Source organism: Oncorhynchus masou, chromosome 17, assembly GCF_036934945.1.
Source record: "Oncorhynchus masou masou isolate Uvic2021 chromosome 17, UVic_Omas_1.1, whole genome shotgun sequence".
NCBI classification, from domain to species: Eukaryota; Metazoa; Chordata; class Actinopteri; order Salmoniformes; family Salmonidae; genus Oncorhynchus; species Oncorhynchus masou.
Window position 1 is genome coordinate 10,287,687 of NC_088228.1, and position 23,507 is coordinate 10,311,193.

Sequence of the window (23,507 nt, forward strand, 5' to 3'; positions counted from 1 at the left end):
ACAACTGCATCAAATATAAACAAATGTGACCAAATATAAACAAAAACGGCAAAAATAAGCAAATAATAAAATATCCAACATATGTAAACAATGCAACAAAAAAAACATATTTAGCAAGTATAACAAATATAAACAAATATCAAATACATCTAAACAAATATCAAATAAATAAAAACAAATATCAAATAAATATAAACACATATCTAATAAATATAAACAAATAAACATAAACAAATATCTAATACATATAAACAAATATCAAATAAACATAATCAAATATCTAATAAATATTAACAAATATCAAACAAAAGTACTGTGAGCAGAGTTTGGAAGGAGGAGAACTGTCAACAACACTATAGCACTACTGTATATGCTATGACTGAGTGAAGCAGAGCTGTGGAGGGCTACACAGCCATCTCATCATCCAGACAGTCTGAAGGGCTCTCTGTGTTCAGCACGTTGAAGAGGCGTGCCGTGCCCTCAGGCCCCGCCCCCTCTCCCTGCCCCCAGCTGTCCCTGTCACTGCTCTCGTCCGTGTTGGACTCGTATTCCGAACCGATCCCCGACTCCCGGAACCGGAGGAGCTCTAGGGCTCCAAGGACCTCCTCTCCGCCAACAGGGGAGTCCCCGTCTGGCCCGCCTGAGCTCGGACTCTCACCCTCCTGGTCTTGGTTCTGGTGGGGCTCCTCTCCCCTGCGGCGGGGGAAGCGGAAGCACTCCAGCCTCACGGCACTGCCGCCAGGCCCCAGAGAGAGGCTCTCCGTGGCCCTAGTCCCTGGTGGAGAGGACCCTGTTAGGGTGGAGGCCCATGGGCCATTGTTGATCTGGGGCTGAACCTGCTGGGGGCCCATGGAGGTGGGGATGGTGGGGGCGTCACGCAGGGGGGGCTTGGCACGGAAGGTGATCTCCAGCAAACTGTCCTGGGAGCCCACTGTGGAGAAGACAGAGAAGAGAGAGAGTGAGATTGAAAGAGGATAAATAATGAAAGATACAAATAAAATAAAGAAAGACATTTAGTGGGAATGGAGGAAAGAAGATGAGTGGAGGGAATAGAGAGATGAGAGAGAGGAGGTGATTTGAGGGGATAATTGAGAGCGGAGATTATGATAAACTGGAAAGGGCAAGATGACAGGCAAGAAAACAGGCAAGATGACAGGCAGGATGAGAGACAGATAACAGGCAAGATGACAGGTAGGATGAGAGACAGATAACAGGCAAGATGACAGGCAGGATGAGAGACAGATAACAGGCAAGATGACAGGCAAGATGACAAGCAAGATAACAGGCAGATAACAGGCAAGATGACAGGCAAGATGACGATGAGAAGAGAAACAGGGATGAGAGGGGAGAGATGACAAGAGAAACAGGGATGAGAGGGGAGAGATATCTGAAAGAGGGATGAAGAGTGAGGGGGAGAAAATAAAAGCGAATGATAAGAGAAGAGAGAATGGATAAAGAAGCAGAGCCAGTCACTGGAGCTGAGTCCTCCAGCAGCCTTGAGCTCCAGCTCCTGGATCTGTTTGACCAGTAGGGAGATGTGCTGCAGCAGGTCAGTGTTCTGCAGCAGGAGTCTCTGGACACGGGCCTGGGCGTCTGTCCTTGCACGCACCTCCACTGACAGCTGGTCCTGGAGCACACACGTCTAGGTAGACACACACCACACACACACACTGGGAGGTGAGAGTGTATACACACACGTCTAGGTAGACACACACCACACACACACACTGGGAGGTGAGAGTGTATACACACACGTCTAGGTAGACACACACCACACACACACACTGGGAGGTGAGAGTGTTTACACACATGTCTAGGTAGACACACACCACACACACACACTGGGAGGTGAGAGTGTTTACACACATGTCTAGGTAGACACACACCACACACACACACACTGGGAGGTGAGAGTGTATACACACACGTTTGCAGGGATGTAGATACTATATGTAGATACTGTATGTAGATACTGTATGTAGATACTATATGTAGATACTATATGTAGATACTATATGTAGAAACTGTATGTAGATACTATATGTAGATACTATAGGTAGATACTATATGTAGATACTGTATGTAGATACTATAGGTAGATACTATATGTAGATATTGTATGTAGATACTATATGTAGATACTGTATGTAGATACTGTATGTAGATACTATATGTAGATACTATATGTAGATACTGTATGTAGATACTATATGTAGATACTGTATGTAGATACTGTATGTAGATACTATATGTAGATACTATATGTAGATACTGTATGTAGATACTATATGTAGATATTGTATGTAGATACTATATGTAGATACTGTATGTAGATACTATATGTAGATACTGTATGTAGATACTGTATGTAGATACTATATGTAGATATTGTATGTAGATACTATATGTAGATACTGTATGTAGATACTGTATGTAGATACTATATGTAGATACTATATGTAGATACTGTACGTAGATACTATATGTAGATACTGTATGTAGATACTTTATGTAGATACTGTATGTTGATACTATATGTAGATACTGTATGTAGATACTGTATGTAGATACTATATGTAGATACTGTATGTAGATACTATATGTAGATACTGTAGGTAGATACTATATGTAGGTACTGTATGTAGATACTATATGTAGATACTGTATGTTGATACTATATGTAGATACTGTATGTAGATACTGTATGTGCGTGTGCATGCTTACACACCAGGTGCATGCATGCAAAAATGCGAACACACACACACATTTGTGTATTACTATTTTTGTGAGGACACACACACATACACACAGTAAAATAATATAAATGAATATGCACTCATAGGTTATTAAACATACACACACAGAAATACCCCAAAATATCTAACAGAAATTCACAAACACACATCCACTGGTCCAGGATGAAAGGGAACACTTCATCACTCCTGTGATTCTGCCTCTGTTCGCTCAGCATTAAAAAAGAATCCGTCGTTATAACCCAAAACCAGCCCAAACCTCATTAGACCGTGTGATTACAGGAATGACAAGAGAGAATGAGAAACAGACTAGAGATTGTAGAGTGACAACGTTGAGCCGGTTTGCTCGTTAGTCATAAGGAATGTCTTATTAGACCAGCAGAGCTGAGAGCTACCTTTTGAGGAAGAGCACTGTCTTATCATCCTTTATAGCCCCAGCAGCAAAAGGCAATACCTCTCCCTTGTTGAACCGTCAATCATTAGAGTGGTAGCTCAGGGTAGCACGAACCAGTTAAACAAAATAAACACTAATTGAACTACTTAAAAGTAACGTAAACACGTTCGGGAAAAAACTCAATATATAAAATGTCGTATTTATAATACACACGTTACTGTCTATAGTGACGGTTCAGACAAATTATGAAATAGCCACTTGTGCTCACCACAGAAAATGCTGTACGAGGTTTCTAGCTAGCTAATAATCTGCCAAGGTACTGTGGCTCAAGTTTAATAGTCTCTTTTTGATCTAATATACCACAACAAACAGTGAAATGTACAGTATTTTGGCTAATCAAACTAGGCCAATGTTACACATAAGCTGCATTCAACAAGACAAACTGTAATTTGGAAAAGTTTGAAAATGTGTCTACCTGTGCTGCAGCAGCCTGGGCCTGCTGCTCCTGCTGCTGGAGCAGCCTCTGGAGCAGCTGCACCTGGTGCTCCACTGAGCGGGGGGAGTTCACGGCCAACAGGTCCGACACGGATGGCCCCGTTGTGGGGGAGGTCAGCTGCAGGGCTGGGTCCTTGGATGGGGAATAAAGAGGACCAGGTCAGTTGTTAGTGATCTATAATGAATGAGGATAGGAGGTGAGCCCACTGTACACGTTACGTTGCATATTGTTAAGGTGCAAGATTCCAGTAACTTTTCCCCAAATCTAGTGTTTTTTTCCCAGAAATCCTGGTTGAAGGATTCCCAGATTGTCTGTTGATTCCCTCCTGATTCTGGGAATCTTCAAATCAGGATTTCAGAAAAAAAACAAACAGTACATTTTGGGGAAGTTACTGAAATTTTACAAGCCCATACTGTACATTGTTGTATGTTCACACAGGCAGAAATTAGTTACTAATACTGTTATCTTTATGTGGAGCAAAGCTGTCATGATTTCTATTCCATCTGATAGTATTAGCCTTAATTTCCCCATTGGTGAATGGTGCCACTATGTTACAACGTGTTATAATTGTGTATACCACAATAGTGAAAGCTCATTTTGGAAACCTATTGGACTTCATTTAGCACTTCACTTAATATGCCTACCATCGTAAAAAAATAAGGACACAGCACCAAGGAAAGCTCCGTACTAGCAGTAATTATCTCTGTGCTATGAATACACCGGGCTGGGATTCAACACAATACGGTTCAATACAATACAATAGGCTACAATAAAGGTTGATACAATCAGACAGGGAAGATGAAGCTATTAACAAAGAGATAGAGAGAGAAAGAGAGACAGAGATAGGAAGAGAGAAAGTTATTTGACAAGCAGAAAGAGAGAGTGAAAGAACACCTTTTAAAAGGGAGACTATAAATAGTGGTCTGGAGGAGAGTGGCTGTCATGTCTGACAGTATTTATGGGGGTCTTTTGAGTACCTTCTTGTGTTGTACAGCATGTTAGCTTTTGTGACAGACATCTACAGCACGTTACAGTACAAAGACAATCTGGTTTGATGAAGATGAGGGTCTATCTCAGCCCAGCTCAGCTCATAGAGGATTATCATTAGATTATTAGGTCATTACTTAAGTATATTGATGGTTTACAGTAGAGACAGACCAGACCGTTCAACTGTCCTCTACTCTAAGTGCATCGATGACGTTGTCCCACAGTGACCGTACGTACATATCCCAAACAGAAGCCATGGATTACAGGTAACATCCACACCGAGCTAAAGAAAGCGAAGGTAACCTGCCTGTCGATGTTGCACACACTGTATATAGACTTTTTCTATTGTATTATTGACTGTATGTTTGTTTATTCCTGTGTAACTCTGTGTTGTTGTTTGTGTCGTACTGCTTTGCTTTATCTTGGCCAGGTCGCAGTTGTAAATGAGAACTTGTTCTCAACTGGCCTACCTGGTTAAATAAAGGAGAAATAAAATAAAAGATACATTTAACTTTGGATTGGAGATGTTTAATATGAGTCTGGAAGGAGAGTTTACAGTCTAGCCAGACACCTAGGTATTTGTAGTTGTCCACATATTCTTAGACACATAAGTCTAAAAACCGTCCAGAGTAGTGATGCTAGTCAGACGGGTAGGTGCGGGTGTAACCGATGTGACATGGCTAGCTAGTTAGCAGGGTGTGCGCTAATAGCGTTTCAATCGGTGACGTCACTCGCTCTGAGACCTTGAAGTAGTTGTTCCCCTTGCTCTGCAAGGGCCGCGGCTTTTGTGGAGCGATGGGTGCTATACTGTTACACTGCCAGCAATCGGTTGAAAAGCATGCATTTAGTTTTACTAGCATTTAAGAGCAGTTGGAGGCCACGGAAGGAGAGTTGTATGGCCTTGAAGCTCGTTTGGAGGTTTGTTAACACAGTGTCCAAAGAGGGCCAGATGTATACAGAATGGTGTCGTCTGCATAGAGGTTGTTCACTGTTCACTCTGCTACCGCACGACAAGCATTACCGGAGCGCCAAGTCTAGGTCCAAAAGGCTCCTCAACAGCTTCTACCCCCAAGCCATTGGACTGCTGAACAATTCATCAACAATGTACCCCCTCCCCTCCTTTGTGTTTACATTGCTGCTACTTGCTGTTTATTATCTATGCATAGTCACTTTCCAAATGACCTCGACTAACCTGTACCCCCACACATTGACCTGGTACTGGTACCCCCTGTATAAAGCCTCGTTATTGTTATGTCATTTTCTTGTGTTACTTTTGATTTGATTATATTCTTCTACTTTAGTTAATTGGTAAATGTTTCCTGAACTCTATTTCTTGAACTCCATTGTTCGATAAGACGTTCACTGTAAAACAAGACCTCTAGAATACACAATACTATCATCATCTTGCTAACAACCATCGGTTCAAACACAGAAGTCCCCCACCATAGACTTTATCATATCAATATGGAATGAGTGAGAGAGAGAGAGGGAGAGAGAGAGAGAGAGAGAGAGAGAGAAAGAGAGAGAGAGAGAGAGAGAGAGAGAGAGAGAGAGAGAGAGAGAGAGAGAAGAGAGAGAGAGAGAGAGAGAGAGAGAGAGAGAGAGAGAGAGAGAGAGAGAGAGAGAGAGAGAGAGAGAGAATAGATAGTGTGAGTGGGTTGTATGACACACTGGTTAGTGGAGCACTGGAGAGCATCATGCTGTGTTTTCATCAATAAAACATAGGAACACATTAATATTACAGCACCACCCTATGAGATATTTCTCGACCTTATGACAACAAACACAATATAACGACAAACAGGAGATAACATCTCAGATCCTTCAGTCGTGTATGTTAATCTGCAAAAAGCTTCAACGTGGGACCGTCATAGGATGCCACCTTTCCAACAAATCAGTTCGTCAAATTTCTGCCCTGCTAGAGCTTCCCCGGCAAGCTGTAAGTGCGAGTAACAATGGCTCAGCCGTGAAGTGGTGGGCCACCCAACCTCACAGAACGAGACTGGTGAGTGCTGAAGTCCGTAGCACGTAACAATCGTCTGTCCTCGGTTCCAACACCGAGTTCCAAACTGCCCCTGGAAGCAGCATCAGCACAAGAACTGTTCGTTGGGAGCTTCATGAAATGGGTTTCCAAAACCGAGCAGCCGCACACAAGCCTAAGATCACCATGCGCAATGCCAAGCGTCGGCTGGAGTGGTGTCAAGCTTGACGCCATTGGATTCTGGAGCAGTGGAAACGCATTCTCTGGAGTGATGAATCACGCTTCACCATCTGGCAGTTCAACGGACTAATCTGGGTTGAGCGGATGCCAGGAGAACGCTACCTGCCACAATGCATAGAGACAACTGTAAAGATTGGTGGAGGAGGAATAATGGTCTGGGGCTGTTTTGCATAGTCCAGGCGAGACCCCTTCGTTCCAGTGAATGGAAATCTTAATGCTACAGAATACAATGATGTTATAGATTCTGTGCTTCCAACTTTGAGGCAACAATTTGGGGAAGGCTCTTTCATGTTTCAGCATGACAACGTGTCATGCCCTGATTTGTTTAACCTGTCCTTGTGCTTGTCTCCACCCCTCCGGGTGTCGCTTATTATCCCCGGTGTACAAACTGGCATTTGTCCTGGCTCCTATTTTTCCCAGTCTCTGTTTTTTCTACTCTTCCTGGTTTATGAACTCTCGCCTGTCTCCGACCTGCCTTTTGTCTACCCCTTTTGTTCTAATAAATATCGGAGCTCAATCATTTTCCTCCTTTCTCTGCATTTGGGTCTCGCCTTGTGCCCTTATACAATGCCCACGTGCACAAAGCGAGGTCCATAGAGAAATGGTTTGTTGAGATCGGTGTGGAAGAACTTGACTGGCCTGCACAGAGCCCTGACCTCAACCCCATTGAACACCTTTGGGATAAATTGGAACGCCGGCTGCGAGCCAGGCCTAATCGTCCAATATCAGTACCCGAACACACTAATGCTATTGTGGCTGAATCGAAGCAAGTCCCTGCAGCAACGGTCCAAAATGTAGTGGAAAGCCTTCCCAGAAGAGTTTGAAGTTACAGCAGTAAAGGGGGGACCAACTCCATATAAATGCCCATGATTTTGGAATGAGATGCTTGATGAGCAAGTGTCCACATACATTTTCTGTTGCAAAACGTTTCGTTACAGTGTGATGTAATGAATAAGACTCAGGTCATACAGTACCTTCCCATCTTTACTAAGAAGGTCCTGGCTTTTGGTCTTGTCCAGGTCAGATGACAAACAGTCAATGCTCTCCTCTGTGGTGGCTTCAAGGTCAGTCGAATCAGACAATGCCAACCTCGTCTTGGCTGAATGAGAGAGATGGATGGAGAGAGATGGATGGAGAGAGAGATGGATGGAGAAAGATGGATGGAGAGAGAGATGGATGGAGGGAGAGATGGATGGAGAGAGAGATGGATGGAGAGAGAGATGGATGGAGAGAGATGGATGGAGAGATAGATGGAGAGACAGAAAGATGGATGGAAAGAGAAAACCAATCATAAACATAATAACATAGGGACCAACTTCCCACAGCAAAAACGTATAACATAACCCATTTTTTTAATACAAACTAATTGTATTTTAGAGATTTTCTCAGACCCAAAGACGCATGAAACATCAAATCAGAATTTGGCTCCTCTCCACTTTCTCTAGAGTCACAACACACTCTAACTGATTGAGTCTCAGAACAGAATGTCCCCACTGTGCAAATATAGAACAGTATGTACTAGGTAATAGGGCACTACTAGGTAATAAGATGGTTCTAGGTAATAATATGGTTCTAGGTAATAAGATGGTTCTAGATAATAAGACAGTACTAGGTAATAAGATGGATCTAGGTAATAGGACGGTTCTAGGTAATAAGATGGTTCTAGGTAATAAGATGGGTCTAGGTAATAGGACGGTACTAGGTAATAAGAGGGTTCTAGGTAATAGGACACTACTAGGTAATAAGATGGTTCTAGGTAATAATATGGTTCTAGGTAATAAGATGGTTCTAGATAATAAGACAGTACTAGGTAATAAGATGGATCTAGGTAATAGGACGGTTCTAGGTAATAAGATGGTTCTAGGTAATAAGATGGGTCTAGGTAATAGGACGGTACTAGGTAATAAGAGGGTTCTAGGTAATAGGACGCTACTAGGTAATAAGATACTTCTAGGTAATAAGATGGTTCTAGGTAATAAGATGGCTCTAGGAAATAATATGGTTCTAGGTAATACGATGGTTCTAGGTAATAAGATGGCTCTAGGTAATAAGATGGTTCTAGGTAATAAGATGGCTCTAGGTAATAAGATGGTTCTAGTTAATAAGATGGCTCTAGGTAATAATATGGTTCTAGGTAATAAGATGGTTCTAGGTAGTAAAATGGTTCGAGGTAATAAAATGGTATAAGGTAATAAGTCAGTATGGTGCATGGGCAAGTGAGACACACCTGGCACAGCGTCTTCCCCATCTGCATCGGTAGCATTGGTGTCCAGTCCATCCTCAGAGCTCTGCTCCCCTGTCTGCTGCAGGGTCAGCTGGTGGCACACGTCAAAGGCCTGGCCCACCGTCCGCACAATGCGCATGGCCTGGGACTAGAGGGGTGGGGGTGGAAGAAAGGGGAGAGGGAGGGGGAGGGAGGGAGGGAGGGAGGGAGGGAGGGAGGGAGGGAGGGAGGGAGGGAGGGAGGGGGAGAGATGGGGAGGGGGAGGGGGAGAGATGGGGAGAGATGGGGAGGGAGGGAGAGAGACAGAGGAAGAAGGGGGAGAGACAGAGGAGGGAGGGAGGGGAGAGATGGGAGGGAGGGAGGGAGGGAGGGAGGGAGGGAGGGAGGGAGGGGGAGGGAGGGAGGGAGGGAGGGAGGGAGGGAGGGAGGGAGGGAGGGAGGGAGGGAGAGGGAGAGATGGGGGAGGGAGGGGGAGAGATGGGGAGGGGGAGAGATGGGGAGGGAGGGAGAGAGACAGAGGAAGAAGGGGGAGATACAGAGGAGGGAGGGAGGGGGAGAGATGGGAGGGAGAGAGAGAGAGAGATGGGGGAGAGATGGGGAGGGGGGAGGGGGAGAGATGGGAGGGAGAGAGAGAGATGGGGGAGAGATGGGGAGGGGGAGAGATGGGAGGGAGGGGGAGAGATGGGGAGGGGGAGGGGGAGAGATGGGAGGGAGGGGGAGAGATGGGGAGGGGGAGGGGAGAGAGAGATGGGGGAGAGAGAGGACAACAAAAGAAGGAGGGAAGAGAGTTTTAGACGGCACAGTAATTCAGTAGGTGCATGCTGTCGTTGTAATGGATTGGTTCATTCCAGAGCCGTAGGATCTCAAGCTTTTCCTTTAGACCCTACAAGGCACAACAAACTCAAAAATCCATCCATTATATAACCAAAATAATTCAATATCTCCAACGTTATACATTCTTGCCCTTAGAGCAATTATGCCGCAAGGCCTGAAGGAGGGTTGTCTTGTGCACTCAGTGGCACATTGACCAGGTGCTTTAAAATGCCCCACATTCATACTGTGGAGGAATGGTGCCACAAGGCTGTCAATCACCACTGTATTTCGGTAAGCACAGGGCCAGTGTTGTGTGTGTGAGACAGTGTGCTCCTACAGTGCAACAATAATGACCACCGTTATATGTTTATGATATGCTATGTTACCTGTTTATAGTAAGTACCATGCTGTACCATATGGTGATCATTTGAGCTATTTCCAGTAGATGCCTCAATCCAAAAGGATCACCACTAATTTTAATTTTACATGGCCCAACGGGAAGTGAACTCATGACCTTTGAGATACTTGCTCTGCTCTCAAAAAAGAACCATCTGGATCACAAGGCCAATTTAGGAATTTCAGTATTTCTATAAACCCGACAGTGATCAACAGGAGCCGGGGTTACCAAACCCAGTGTCAGCAGTTTACCCTCCTCTCCTCTGGACAAGGTTTGATCTGGAAGTCCGAGATAAGAGGTTCAGGGCTGGAGGCATCTGAGAAGCGCGACTACACCATGTAGGGGATTACATCCTGTGTCTTTACTTTCTGGTACAGATGGCAGGTGGTACAGGTTGCAAATGTTAGAATTAAAAGCCTCTTTCTCTCTGACTGCATCCCTATGTAGTGCCCTACTTATAACCAGGGCCAATAGGGAATAGGGTGTCATTTGTGATGAATTAGTATGCTGCTTCACTCAGTCACTGTCTACGGTACATGCCTGGTATCCATGGTGAAGGGATGGGAGTCAACCTCACTGGAAGGGTTGTTATCCAGGCTTTTGTAATGAAGAACATTTCCGCTGTTTGATATGCAGCTATGGGGTAGTCGCGTGCCATCCTTTTCTACGAGCATTTTTCTATCGTGCAGAGTTGAGTCATCAGATGTGTGCAACTGTGATCTTGTAGATGAGTCAATGTGTGTGTGTGTGATTGTGTATAGACAAAACTCTCTATTGATCCAAGAGTCCCAAGGCTCCTTTAATGCATCATGGCACAGTGCCCTATACCCAGCCCCCTTCCCAAAGCAGCTGCTGCCACACATCTGATACCCTGTAGAGATAAACGGATTATACACCACAAACTAAATACCACAGATTATATACCACTGATTATATACCATGTATTGAATACCACATATTATATACCACATATTATATACCACTGATTATATGCCACTGATTATATACCACTGATTATATACCACAGATTATATACCACAGATTATATACCACAGATTATATACCACTGATTATATACCACTGATTATATACCACTGATTATATACCACTGATTATATACCACTGATTATATACCACATATTATATATCATGGATTATATACCACTGATTATATACCACTGATTATATACCACTGATTATATACCACAGATTATATACCACTGATTATATACCACATATTATATATCATGGATTATATACCACTGATTATATACCACTGATTATATACCACAGATTATATACCACTGATTATATACCACAGATTATATACCACTGATTATATACCACATATTATATACCACTGATTATATACCACATATTATATATCATGGATTATATACCACTGATTATATACCACATATTATATACCACTGATTATATACCACATATTATATATCATGGATTATATACCACTGATTATATACCACAGATTATATACCACTGATTATATACCACTGATTATATACCACTGATTATATACCACATATTATATTTCATGGATTATATACCACTGATTATATACCACTGATTATATACCACAGATTATATACCACTGATTATATACCACAGATTATATACCACTGATTATATACCACATATTATATATCATGGATTATATACCACTGATTATATACCACATATTATATATCATGGATTATATACCACTGATTATATACCACAGATTATATACCACTGATTATATACCACTGATTATATACCACTGATTATATACCACTGATTATATACCACATATTATATATCATGGATTATATACCACTGATTATATACCACTGATTATATACCACTGATTATATACCACAGATTATATACCACTGATTATATACCACATATTATATATCATGGATTATATACCACTGATTATATACCACTGATTATATACCACAGATTATATACCACTGATTATATTCCACAGATTATATACCACTGATTATATACCACTGATTATATACCACATATTATATATCATGGATTATATACCACTGATTATATACCACTGATTATATACCACAGATTATATACCACAGATTATATACCACTGATTATATACCACTGATCTGGATCCTGTGGATAATTTGCATCTCATACCCAGCCCACTCCCACAGCGATACACATTGTCTTAACCATAGAATTACATAGAAGATATATAGAAAGTATTCACACCCCTTGACTTTTTCCACATTTTTCTGTTACAGCCTGAATTTAAAATCGATGAAATGTAGATTTTTTTTGTCTCTGGCTTTAACACAAAGTGGAATTATGTTTTTAGAACGGTTTACAAATGAATTAACAATTTAAAGCTGAAATGTCTTGAGCCAATAAGTATTCAACCCTTTTGTTATGCCAAGCCTAAATAAATTCAGGAGTACAAATGTGCTTAACAAGTCACATAATAAATTACATGGATTCACTCTTGTGTGGAATAATAATGTTTAACATTGAATGACTATCTCATCTCTGTACCCCACACATACATACATCCCCTCAGTCGAGCAGTGAATCTCAAACACAGATTCAACCACAAAGACCAGGTAGGTTTCCCAATGCCTTGCAAAGAAGGGCACCTATTAGTAAAACAGACATTGAATGTCCCTTTGAGCCTGGTGAAGTTATTAATTACACTTTGGATGGTGTATCAATACACCCAGTCACTACAAAGATACAGGCGTCCTTCCTAACTCAGTTGCTGGAGAGGAAGGAAACCACTCAGGGATTTCACCATGAGGCCAATGGTGACTTTAAAACAGTTACAGAGTTTAATGACTGTGATAGGAGAAAACTGAGGATGGATCAACAACATTGTAGTTACTCCACAATACTAACTTAATTGACAGAGTGAAAAGAAGGAAGTCTGTACAGAATACAAATATTCCAATACATGCATCCTATTTGCAATTAGCCATTAAAGTAAATCTTCAAAAAAATGTGGCAAAGAAATTAACTTTTTGTCCTGAACACAAAGCATTATGTTTGGGGCAAATCCAACACAACACACAAAGTATGACTCTTCATATTTTCAAGCATGGTGGTGGTTGCATCAAGTTATGGGTATTCTTGTTATCGGCAAGTACTAGGGAGATTTTTATGATAAAAATAAACAGAATAGAGTTTAGCAAAGGCAAAACCTTAGAGGAAAACTTGGTTAAGTCTGCTTTTCAACAGACACTGGGAGACATATTCACCTTTCAGCAGGACAATAACCTAAAATACAACACCAAATATACACTGGAGTTGCTTACCAAGACGACATTGAATGTTCCTGAGTGGCATACGTGTTACAGTTTTGACTAAAATCGGCTTGAAAATCTGTGGCAAGACTTGAAAATGGCTGTCTAGCAATGATCAACAACCAACTTGACAGAGCCTGATTTTTTTTCAAGAAATAATGTGCAAATATTGTACAATCTAAACTCAGCTAAAAAAGAAATGTCCTCTCACTGTCAACTGTGTTAATTTTCAGCAAACTAAACATGTGTAAATATGTGTATGAACATAACAAGATTCAACAACTGAGACATAAACTGAACAAGTTCCACAGACATGTTCCACAGACATGTGTCTAAAGGAGGGTCAAAATCAAAAGTAACAGTCAGTATCTGGTGTGGCCATTAAGTACTACAGTGCATCTCCTCCTCATGGACTGCACCAGATGTGCCAGTACTTGCTGTGAGATGTTACCCCGCTCTTCCACCAAGGCACCTGCAAGTTCCCGGACATTTCTGGGGGGAATGGCCCTAGTCCTCACCCTCCGATCCAACAGGTCCCAGACGTGCTCAATGGGATTGTGATCCGGGCTCTTCGCTGACCATGGCAGAACACTGACACTCCTGTCTTGCAGGACATCACACACAGAACGAGCAGTATGGCTGGTGGCATTGTCATGCTGGAGGGTCACGGCAGGATGAGCCTGCAGGAAGGGTACCACATGAGGGAGGAGGATGTCTTCCCTGTAACGCACATCGTTGAGATTGCCTGCAATGACAAGCTCAGTCCGATGATGCTGTGACACACCGCCACAGACCGTGACGGACCCTCCACTTCCAAATCGATCTCGCTCCAGAGTACAGGCCTCGGTGTAACGCTCATTCCGCCGACGATAAACGTGAATCCAACCATCATCCCTGGTGAGACAAAACCGTGACTCGTCATTGAAGAGCACTTTTTGCCTGTCCTGTCTGTTCCAGCGACGATGGGTTTGTGCCCATAGGTGACGTTGTTGCCAGTGATGTCTGGTGAAAACCTGCCTTACAACAGGCTTACAAGCCCTCAGTCCAGCCTCTCTCAGCCTCTTGTGGACAGTCTGAGCACTGACGGAGGGATTGTGCATTCTTGGTGTAACTCGGGCAGTTGTTGTTGCCCTCCTGTACCTGTCCCGCAGGTGTGATGTTCGGATGTACCGATTCTGTGTAGGTGTTGTGTGGTCTGCCACTCCGAGGACGTTCAGCTGTCCGTCCTGTCTCCCTGTAGCGCTGTCTTAGGTGTCTCACAGTATGGACATGGCAATTTATTGCCCTGGCCACATCTGCAGTCTCATGCCTCCTTGCAGCACGTTCACACAGATGAGCAGGGACCCTGGGTATCCTTCTTTTGGGGATTTCCAGAGTCAGTAGAAAGGCTTCTTTAGTGTCCTAAGTTTTCATAACTGTGACCTTAATTGCCTACCTGTAAACTGTAAGCTGTTAGTGTCTTAATGACTGTACCACAGGTGCATGTTCATTAATTGTTTATGGTTTTTTGCAAAAGCTTGAGAAACAGTGTTTAAACCTTTTACAATGAAGATCTGTGAAGTTATTTGGATTTTTATGAATTATCTTTGAAAGACAGGAACATTTCTTTTCTTGCTGGGTTTAAGTGTACAAAGCTCTTAGAAAGACTCACAGCCGCCAAAGGTGATTCTAACACGTATTGACTCAGGGGTTGAACACTTATATAATAAATATACTGTATATTAGTGTTTTATTTTTCATAAATGTTCTACAAAAGTTATAATTTTTCTTATAATTTTTCTTCCATGTTGACATTACAGAGTATTTTATGTAGATTGTTGACACAAAATGTAAATTAAATAAATGTTAATCCCACTTTATAACACAACAAAATATCAAGGCAATGTGAATACTTTCTGAAGGCACTGTAGAATTATAGGATCTCTAAGGTCTTACCTTCCTCTTGGATTTGAAGACATTACAACGGAACATGTTGCTCTGGCCATCTCTCGCAATGTAACTGAAGATCTTCAATTCCTGGGCGTCATGTGACACATAGAAAATCCTAAATGAGACAGGGAAAATGTAATGATAATGGGAATTTGATTGATTTCACTTTTAAAGGCCCAATGCAGCCATTTCATATCAATATCAAATCCTTTCGCTGTAATAATTAAGTAACTTACTGTAATAGTTTTCCATTAGAATTCACAAAAATAGCTTTTTAGCAAAAACTATTTCTCAATAAAAACAAATTCTAGGACTGTCTGGGAGTGGTCTGAGTGGGGAAGGGGAAAACTGGAAACTAGCTGTTACTCTCTTGGTTATTGGTCTACTAACCAATTTACTGCCTGGTGATGTCACCTGGCAAGCCAAAATCTTCCGCCCATGCAAGCTGTTGATTAGAACGTCCTATGTAGATTGTATTTTCAGGGGCCTCCCGTGTGGCGCAGCAGTCTAAGGCACTGCATCGAAGTGCTAAAGGCATCACTACAGATCTGGGTTCAATCATGTAACCGGGAGACTGATGAGGTGGCGCACAATTGGCCCAGCGCTGTCTGGGTTAGGGGAGGGTTTGGCTGGCTGGGATGTCCTTGTCCCGTCGCACTTAAGCGACTTCTTGTGTCGACCGGGTGCATGCACGCTGACATCGGTCGCAGTTTTCATTGACACATTGGTGTGGCTGGCTTCGGGGTTAAGCAAGCAGTGCGACTTGTTAGGGTCATGTTTCAGAGGACGCATGACTCTCGACCTTCGCCTCTTCCGAGTCCGTACGGGGTTGGAGCAATGGGACAAGACTGTAACTACCAATTGGATATCATGAAAATGGGGTAAAATGTACCCCCCCCCCCACCCCAAATATTGTATTTTCTACTAGGAAATAACACTGATCACATTTTCATACTTTTACAGTGTTAGTTTCATCAACAAAACTGAATTTTGACCTTACTGGGCCTTTAACTACTCAACCAAAAGTCATCAATGTATAAAAATACCCCCCGAAATATTTTCAAGGCTCCATGCAGTGAAAAACATTAATGGGCCTTTATTAACTACTCAACCAAAAGTCCTCAATGTATAAATGTGAAAAACATGATTTCCTGTGTGTTATATATATTTTGTCTCCACACTGTGAGGTTGGAATAATACTATTAAATAGTGACAATTATGATAGAGACTTCCTGTAAATTAGATTATAGACCAATAGGAAAGAGACTTCCCAACCTCTCTTTTTGGACCATTTTAATTGAAAACAATCTCAGGAAGGTACTTTATTATCACCCAGAAAGGATTTGATATTGAGATTTTTTTTTAAATGGCCGCATTGGACTTTTAAAAAGAGTGTTTATGTTTGAGGACACTTTGACATTCCCTTACCTATAGATGGGGTCTTGTGTTATCATGACGGTGTTGTCATCCCATGACCACTCTTTCCTCTGCAACACAACCAGAGAACAACACAATGCTGCAATTCACTGCTATGACTTAGGGACAGATTTATGAAGTGTTTCACCTAAAATAAATACGGACTTAAACTTTTTTCCATCTGCAGACATTCAATATGTAGGACCTTGCAGCTTCCATGAAGGACAGAGAGCTCTGGTGGTATTCCATCTTTTGGCAAATCAACACATTCTGCATCCATAAGCCATTGCGCCTCCATATGCAAAGAATGTTGATCAGAACACTGTATTTTTACATTTTAGGATACATTTAAAAAAAAAATCTTTTGCCTCTGTAAGGAACAGTTACACACTTCACACTGTTGAAAACATGTAACATAAGGTTTCCTTCACGCGGAAACTGTAGATGTACAGTGCATTCAGAAAGTATTCAGACTCCTTCACTACTTCCACATTTTGTTACGTTACAGCCTTATTTCAAATTAATTTGTTGTTTTTTTCCCTTCATCAATCTGCACACAATACCCCATGATGACAATGCAAAAACAGGTTTTTAGAAATTTTGCAAATGTATATAAAAAAATACCCAGAGATATACCATTTAAGATACAGTAAGTATTCAGACCCTTTACTTGTTGAAGCACCTTTGGCAGCGATTACAGCCTCGAGTCTTCTTCGGTATAAGATTGGTGCAACTGTATTTGGGGAGTTTCTCCCGTTCTTCTCTGCAGATCCTCTCAAGTTCTGTCATGTTGGATGGGGAGTGTTGCTGCACAGCTATTTTCAGGTCTCTCCAGAGATGTTCAATCAGGTTCAAGTCTGGGCCATTCAAGGACATGGAAAGACATATATTTTTTTAAATAAATATGTAATATATATATATATTTTTTAAACTAGGCAAGTCAGTTAAGAGCTAATTCCTGTTTACAATGATGGCCTAGGAACAGTGGCCTTGCTCAGGGGCAGAACAACAGATGCTTACCTTGTCAGCTCGGGGATTCGATCTAGCAACACTTTCGGTTACCGCCCCAATGCTCTAACCACTAGGCTACCTGCCGCCCCACACTTGTCCCGAAGCGACTCCTGTGTTGTCTTGGCTGTTTCCTTAGTGTCGTTGTCATGCTGGAAGGTGAACCTTCGCCACAGGCTGAGGTCCTGAGCGCTCTGGAACAGGAGTTCAATCTTGGTTTCATCAAACCAGAGAATCGTGTTTCTCATGGTCTGAGAGTCATTGAGGTGCATTTTGGCATGCTCCAAGTGGGCTGCCATGTGCCTTTTACTGAGGAGTGGCTTCCATCTGGCCTCTCTACCATAAAGGCCTGACTGGTGGAGTGCTGCAGAGATGGTTGTCCTTCTGGAAGGTTCTCCCATCTCCACAGAGGAACTCTGGAGCTCTGTCAGTGACCATCGGTTTCTTGGAAACCTCCCAATCTCCCCTGATTGCTCAGTTTGGCCGGGCAGCCACTTCTAGGAAGAGTTTTGGTGGTTCCAAACATCTTCCATTTAAGAATGATGGATGCCACTGTGTTCTTGGGGACCTTCAATGCTGCAGAATGTTTTTGGTACCCTTCCCCAGATCTGTGCATTGACAATCCTGTCTCAGAGCTCTACGGACAATTCCTTCGACCTCATGGCTTGGTTTTTGCTCTGACATGCACTGTCAACTGTGGGACCATATATAGACAGGTGTGTGCCTTTCCATATCATGTCCAATCAATTGAATTGACCAAAAGTGGACTCCAATCGAGATGTAGAAACATCATAAGGATGATCAATGGAAACAGCTCAATTTTGAGTCTCATAGCAAAGTGTCTAATACTTATGTAAATAAGCTATTTCTGCAAACAATTCTAAAAACCTGTTTTCACTTTTCATTGCATATATTTTATATGATTATAAATATGGCATCAAAGTGTTGAAAAACAGATTTTTTGCTTTGGGTATTGTGTGTAGATTGCTGAATACATTTTTATTATTTAATCCATTTTAGAATATGGCTGTAACGTAACAAAATATGAAAGGATTAAGGGGTCTGAATTCTTTCCGAATGTACTGTATGTGTCATTGACTTCAGTGTAATATAATACTTGATGTTAGTGTGCGTTATGGACACGACACAAGACAGCCAAACTCATACAATGTAAAAATCGAAGTGGATTAAGAAAAAGTCTCCAATAGAATGATAGAATAATTCCTAATAAAGAACAACGTTTAGACATTCTGTTTTCATCGGGGTGTCATCTGTCGAAGGGACCTTACCTTTTTCTTTTTTCTCAAAACCACCCGTACACCATCGGCAGACACAATGATGTTGACCTTCTTCTTCTTCATGTTCTTCAATTTGAATTCATACTGTAGGGGAGGGGGGGGGGTGTCAATTAGATAGATTTGTTCATGAAATTGGAATGTCAAATAACCCATACAATTATACGCTATACAGTATGGACTTACCATGGACTTTGGTGTCCATTCCTATTCAAGAAGTAAACTGAAATTTCAATTCCTCAACCTTGTCCAGAGATACCTGATGTAATGGAATGAAAACATGTACCACTAATAGGTAGTGAGTACTAACAAGCAGTGAGTTCTAACAGGTAGTGAGTACTAACAAGGAGAGAGTATTACCAGGTAGTGAGTACTAACAAGGAGAGAGTATTACCAGGGAGTGAGTACTAACAAGGACAGAGTATTACCAGGGAGTGAGTACTAACAAGGAGAGAGTATTACCGGGGAGTGAGTACTAACAAGGACAGAGTATTACCAGGGAGTGAGTACTAACAAGGAGTCAGTACTAACAGATAGTAAGTACTAACAGGTAGTGAGTACTAACAAGCAGTGAGTTATATCAGGGAGTGAGTACTAACAGGTAGTGAGTACTAACAAGCAGTGAGTTCTATCAGGGAGTGAGTATTACCAGGGAGTGAGTACTAACAAGGACAGAGTATTACCAGGGAGTGAGTACTAACAAGGAGTCAGTACTAACATGTAGTGAGTACTAACAGGTAGTGAGTACTAACAAGCAGTGAGTTCTATCAGGGAGTGAGTATTACCAGGGAGTGAGTACTAACAAGGACAGAGTATTACCAGGGAGTGAGTACTAACAAGGAGTCAGTACTAACAGGTTGTGAGTACTAACAGGTCATGAGTACTAACAGGTTGTGAGTGGTAACAGGCAGTGAGGACTAACAGTTAGTGAGTACTAACAGGTAGGTAGTAGTAATAGGTAGTGGGTGGTAACAGGTAGTGAGTACTAACAGGTAGTGAGTAGTAACAGGTAGGTAGTAGTAACAGCTAGGTAGTAGTAACAGGTAGTGAGTACTAACAGGTCATGAGTACTAACAGGTAGTGAGTACTAACATGTAGTGAGTACTAACAGGTCATGAGTACTAACAGGTAGTGAGTACTAAGGGACAGATCGAAATTGACAGCTCACGGTGTCATAAAAAAACACCCCCCTCCCCAAAGTTACAAATATTTCCGCATGACACTCCCCCTTATACTATAAAATAAATGAACACCTTCCCTCCTCATAGAATTAACTCAAAATATGGTTTACGACCACAAATAAAACTAACTGTAGCGACCGTATGTTTATAAACGTGGATATCGATTTTGCCATTTTGTGGCACAGTCAATACCACACACGGCTACGGGCCAGAAGGTGGAGGGTTCGCCGACCACCACAGACGAGCTCACTCTACCTGCCTGTTTCAATACACAACCATCAGAGACAGCTGCCGACAATGATCAGCTCTGGGGAAATCAGTTTTTCAACACTTTGATGCCATATTTATAATCATATAAAATATATGCAATGAATTTTCCACCAACAGGTTTCTGTGCCAGTGCACTACACCACCAATAAACAAAGCATACTGACATCGGGCACCTCAAATCAAATTGTATTGGTCACACACACATGGTTAGCAGATGTTATTGTGAGTGTCGTGAAATGCTTATGCTTCTAGATAACAGGTAATATCTAACAATTCCACAACAAACCTAATATCTAACAAATTCCACAACAAAACCTAATACACACAATCTAGTGAAGGAATGGGAGGAGAATATATAAGTATAAAATATATGGATGAGCAGCGACAGAGCGGCTAAGATGCCATAGATAGTAAGAATAGATAGTGAAGGATACAGTATAAACATATGAGATGAGTAATGTGAGATAAGTAAACATTATTAAAGTGACCAGTGTTCCATTTATTAAAGTGGCCAATGATATCAAGTCTGTAGGTAGGCAGCCGCCTCTCTGTGCTATTCGTGGATGTTTGCGTTTTCAACACTACAATAAATAGACTGTCAACCTTGACCTTGGAGGTTTACCCAGTATCGAAGGCTTGGCTTGGCAATCTCTAAATGTCACTAAACTTTCTTGTGTTTTGTAACAGGTGTTAATAAATACATTTGAAAAAAGAAAGAGACCTTTGGCCGAACCCCAGAGAGGTAGAGATGTGGCATGCTACGACACCGACACGTATTTCTTTTTGTCAGATAGCTACTGTGTCTGGAATACAGATATAGACGTATAGAAGGTACGGAAATTCTTACATTTTCTATCCAAATATTTTGCGCAAAAATAAGCATTATATTGTTAGAAAACAAACACACTACCCTCCCGGTGTCCACCAAAACAAACACACTACCCTCCCGGTGTCCAGCAAAACAAACACACTACCCTCCCTGTGTCCACCAAAACAAACACACTACTCTCCCTGTGTCCACCAAAACAAACACACTACCCCCCTTGTGTCCACCAAAACAAACACACTAACCCCCCCTGTGTCCACCAAAACAAACACACTACTCTCCCTGTGTCCACCAAAACAAACACACTACCCTCCCCTGTGTCCACCAAAACAAACACACTACCCCCCCCCCTGTGTCAACCAAAACAAACACACTACCCTCCCTGTGTCCACCAAATCAAACACACTACCCCCCTCCCGTGTCCACCAAAACAAACACACTACTCTCCCTGTGTCCACCAAAACAAACACACTACCCCCCCCCCCGTGTCCACCAAAACAAACACACTACCCTCCCCAAAGAAAAAAAGAAAGTTTGACAACCCTTCCCTATTTTGGACCACCCCTCCCCCAGTACATTTCGACCTGTCCCTAACAGGTAGTAAGTACTAACAGGGAGTGAGTACTAAAGTATTTAGCATTGTAAGGGAATTTCCCCCTGAAATGGACAAAAATGAATGGGAAACCATTGGCATAGTACAAACCATGTACACGATGGACAATACCACCCAAATCGGCGTTGATTCATGCAAAATGTTTTGCAAATGCCATATGGCAATTGCCAGTTGTAACACTTCAAAAATCCAACAGGTGGCGTGTGCGCTCCACCTTGGTTTTTTATATAGGAAATGGACCCCAAGTCAACATCCAAAAGCCAAATTTTGAAAAAAAGGAATTTTTTGTCAAAAACTTATCACCCCTAAAAAAAGTGCTTTCTGGACCGTTTTTTGAAATTCTTTAGAATTTTGTGTCAATTACACACGTATAAGAACTGTATCAACATACTTCAGTCATATTTTATTATCATATTTTTTTTTTTAACTTGTGCATTAGGCATATGTTTTCTCCATTTGGAATATGATTTCATAGGAAGTCAAAAGTCAAAAATTGCAAAATTTCATAAACTTCACACACCCCTAAAAAAGTGCTTTCTGGACCGTTTTTCGAAATTCTTTAGAATTTTGTGTCAATTACACACGTATAAGAACTGTATCAACATACTTTAGTCATATTTTATTATCATACATTTTTGTTTTTTTTACTTGTGCATTAGGCATATGTTTTCTCCATTTGGAATATGATTTCATAGGAAGTCAAAGTCAAAAATAGCTAAATTTTATAAAAAACTTCACACACCCTTAAAAAGTGGCATATGTTTTGTGGGGGCCAAATGTCATAAGAAATTTGACATGCTCAAAAATCCTACAGAAATGCAAAATTGACTGGCTTGATGAACTCGGGATGGCCGGGCAGTGATTGTTGTTCCTTTCCATCACTCGTGGTGTTGATTTCATCATGTCCATTTGTTTATGTTTTCTCACTTTTGCAAAGTCACTGTGCATTTGCAATATGGTTCAATGGGCATTCACCATCACGAATTTGTCATGCTATAAAAATCGTGCAGGAATGCGAAATTGACTGGCCCGATGAACTCGGGATGGCGGGGCATTGATTCTGGTACCTCTCCATCGCTCGTTAGGGTTGATTTCAGAATTCCCATTTGTTTATGTTTTCTCACTCTTGCAAAGTCACTGTGCATTTGCAATATGGTTAACTGGGCATTCACCATCACAAATTTGTCATGCTATAAAAATTGTGCAGGAATGCCAAATTGACTGGCCCGATGAACTCGGGATGGCTGGGCAGTGATTCTGGTACCTCTCCATCGCTCGTTAGGGTTGATTTCAGAATGTCACTTTTGGTGATGGTACCTCACTGTTGAAACATATTGCAAATGTTTTCTCACTTTTGCAAAGTCACTGTGCATTTGCAA

The 23,507-nt window shown here is 41.7% G+C and overlaps 1 protein-coding gene across 2 annotated transcripts in view; it reads right to left on the reverse strand.

Annotated features, from left to right (window-relative positions):
• Positions 1-323: 323 nt before the first annotated feature.
• The window catches only part of LOC135558143 (carboxyl-terminal PDZ ligand of neuronal nitric oxide synthase protein-like), a 31,285-nt gene continuing 8,101 nt past the window's right edge, over positions 324-23,507 (reverse strand). The window contains exons 3-10 of one of the 2 annotated variants that reach the window (XM_064991880.1): positions 19,233-19,325; positions 16,948-17,006; positions 15,526-15,634; positions 9,079-9,223; positions 7,826-7,950; positions 3,623-3,775; positions 1,474-1,642; positions 324-931 (exon numbers count right to left, since the gene is read on the reverse strand). In XM_064991880.1, coding sequence (XP_064847952.1) covers positions 405-931; positions 1,474-1,642; positions 3,623-3,775; positions 7,826-7,950; positions 9,079-9,223; positions 15,526-15,634; positions 16,948-17,006; positions 19,233-19,325 — 1,380 coding nt within the window. In that variant the 3' untranslated portion in view covers positions 324-404. Of the gene's footprint in view, positions 1,643-3,622; positions 3,776-7,825; positions 7,951-9,078; positions 9,224-15,525; positions 15,635-16,947; positions 17,007-19,232; positions 19,326-23,507 lie in introns of both variants that reach the window. The other variant, XM_064991879.1, reaches the window with a different exon arrangement.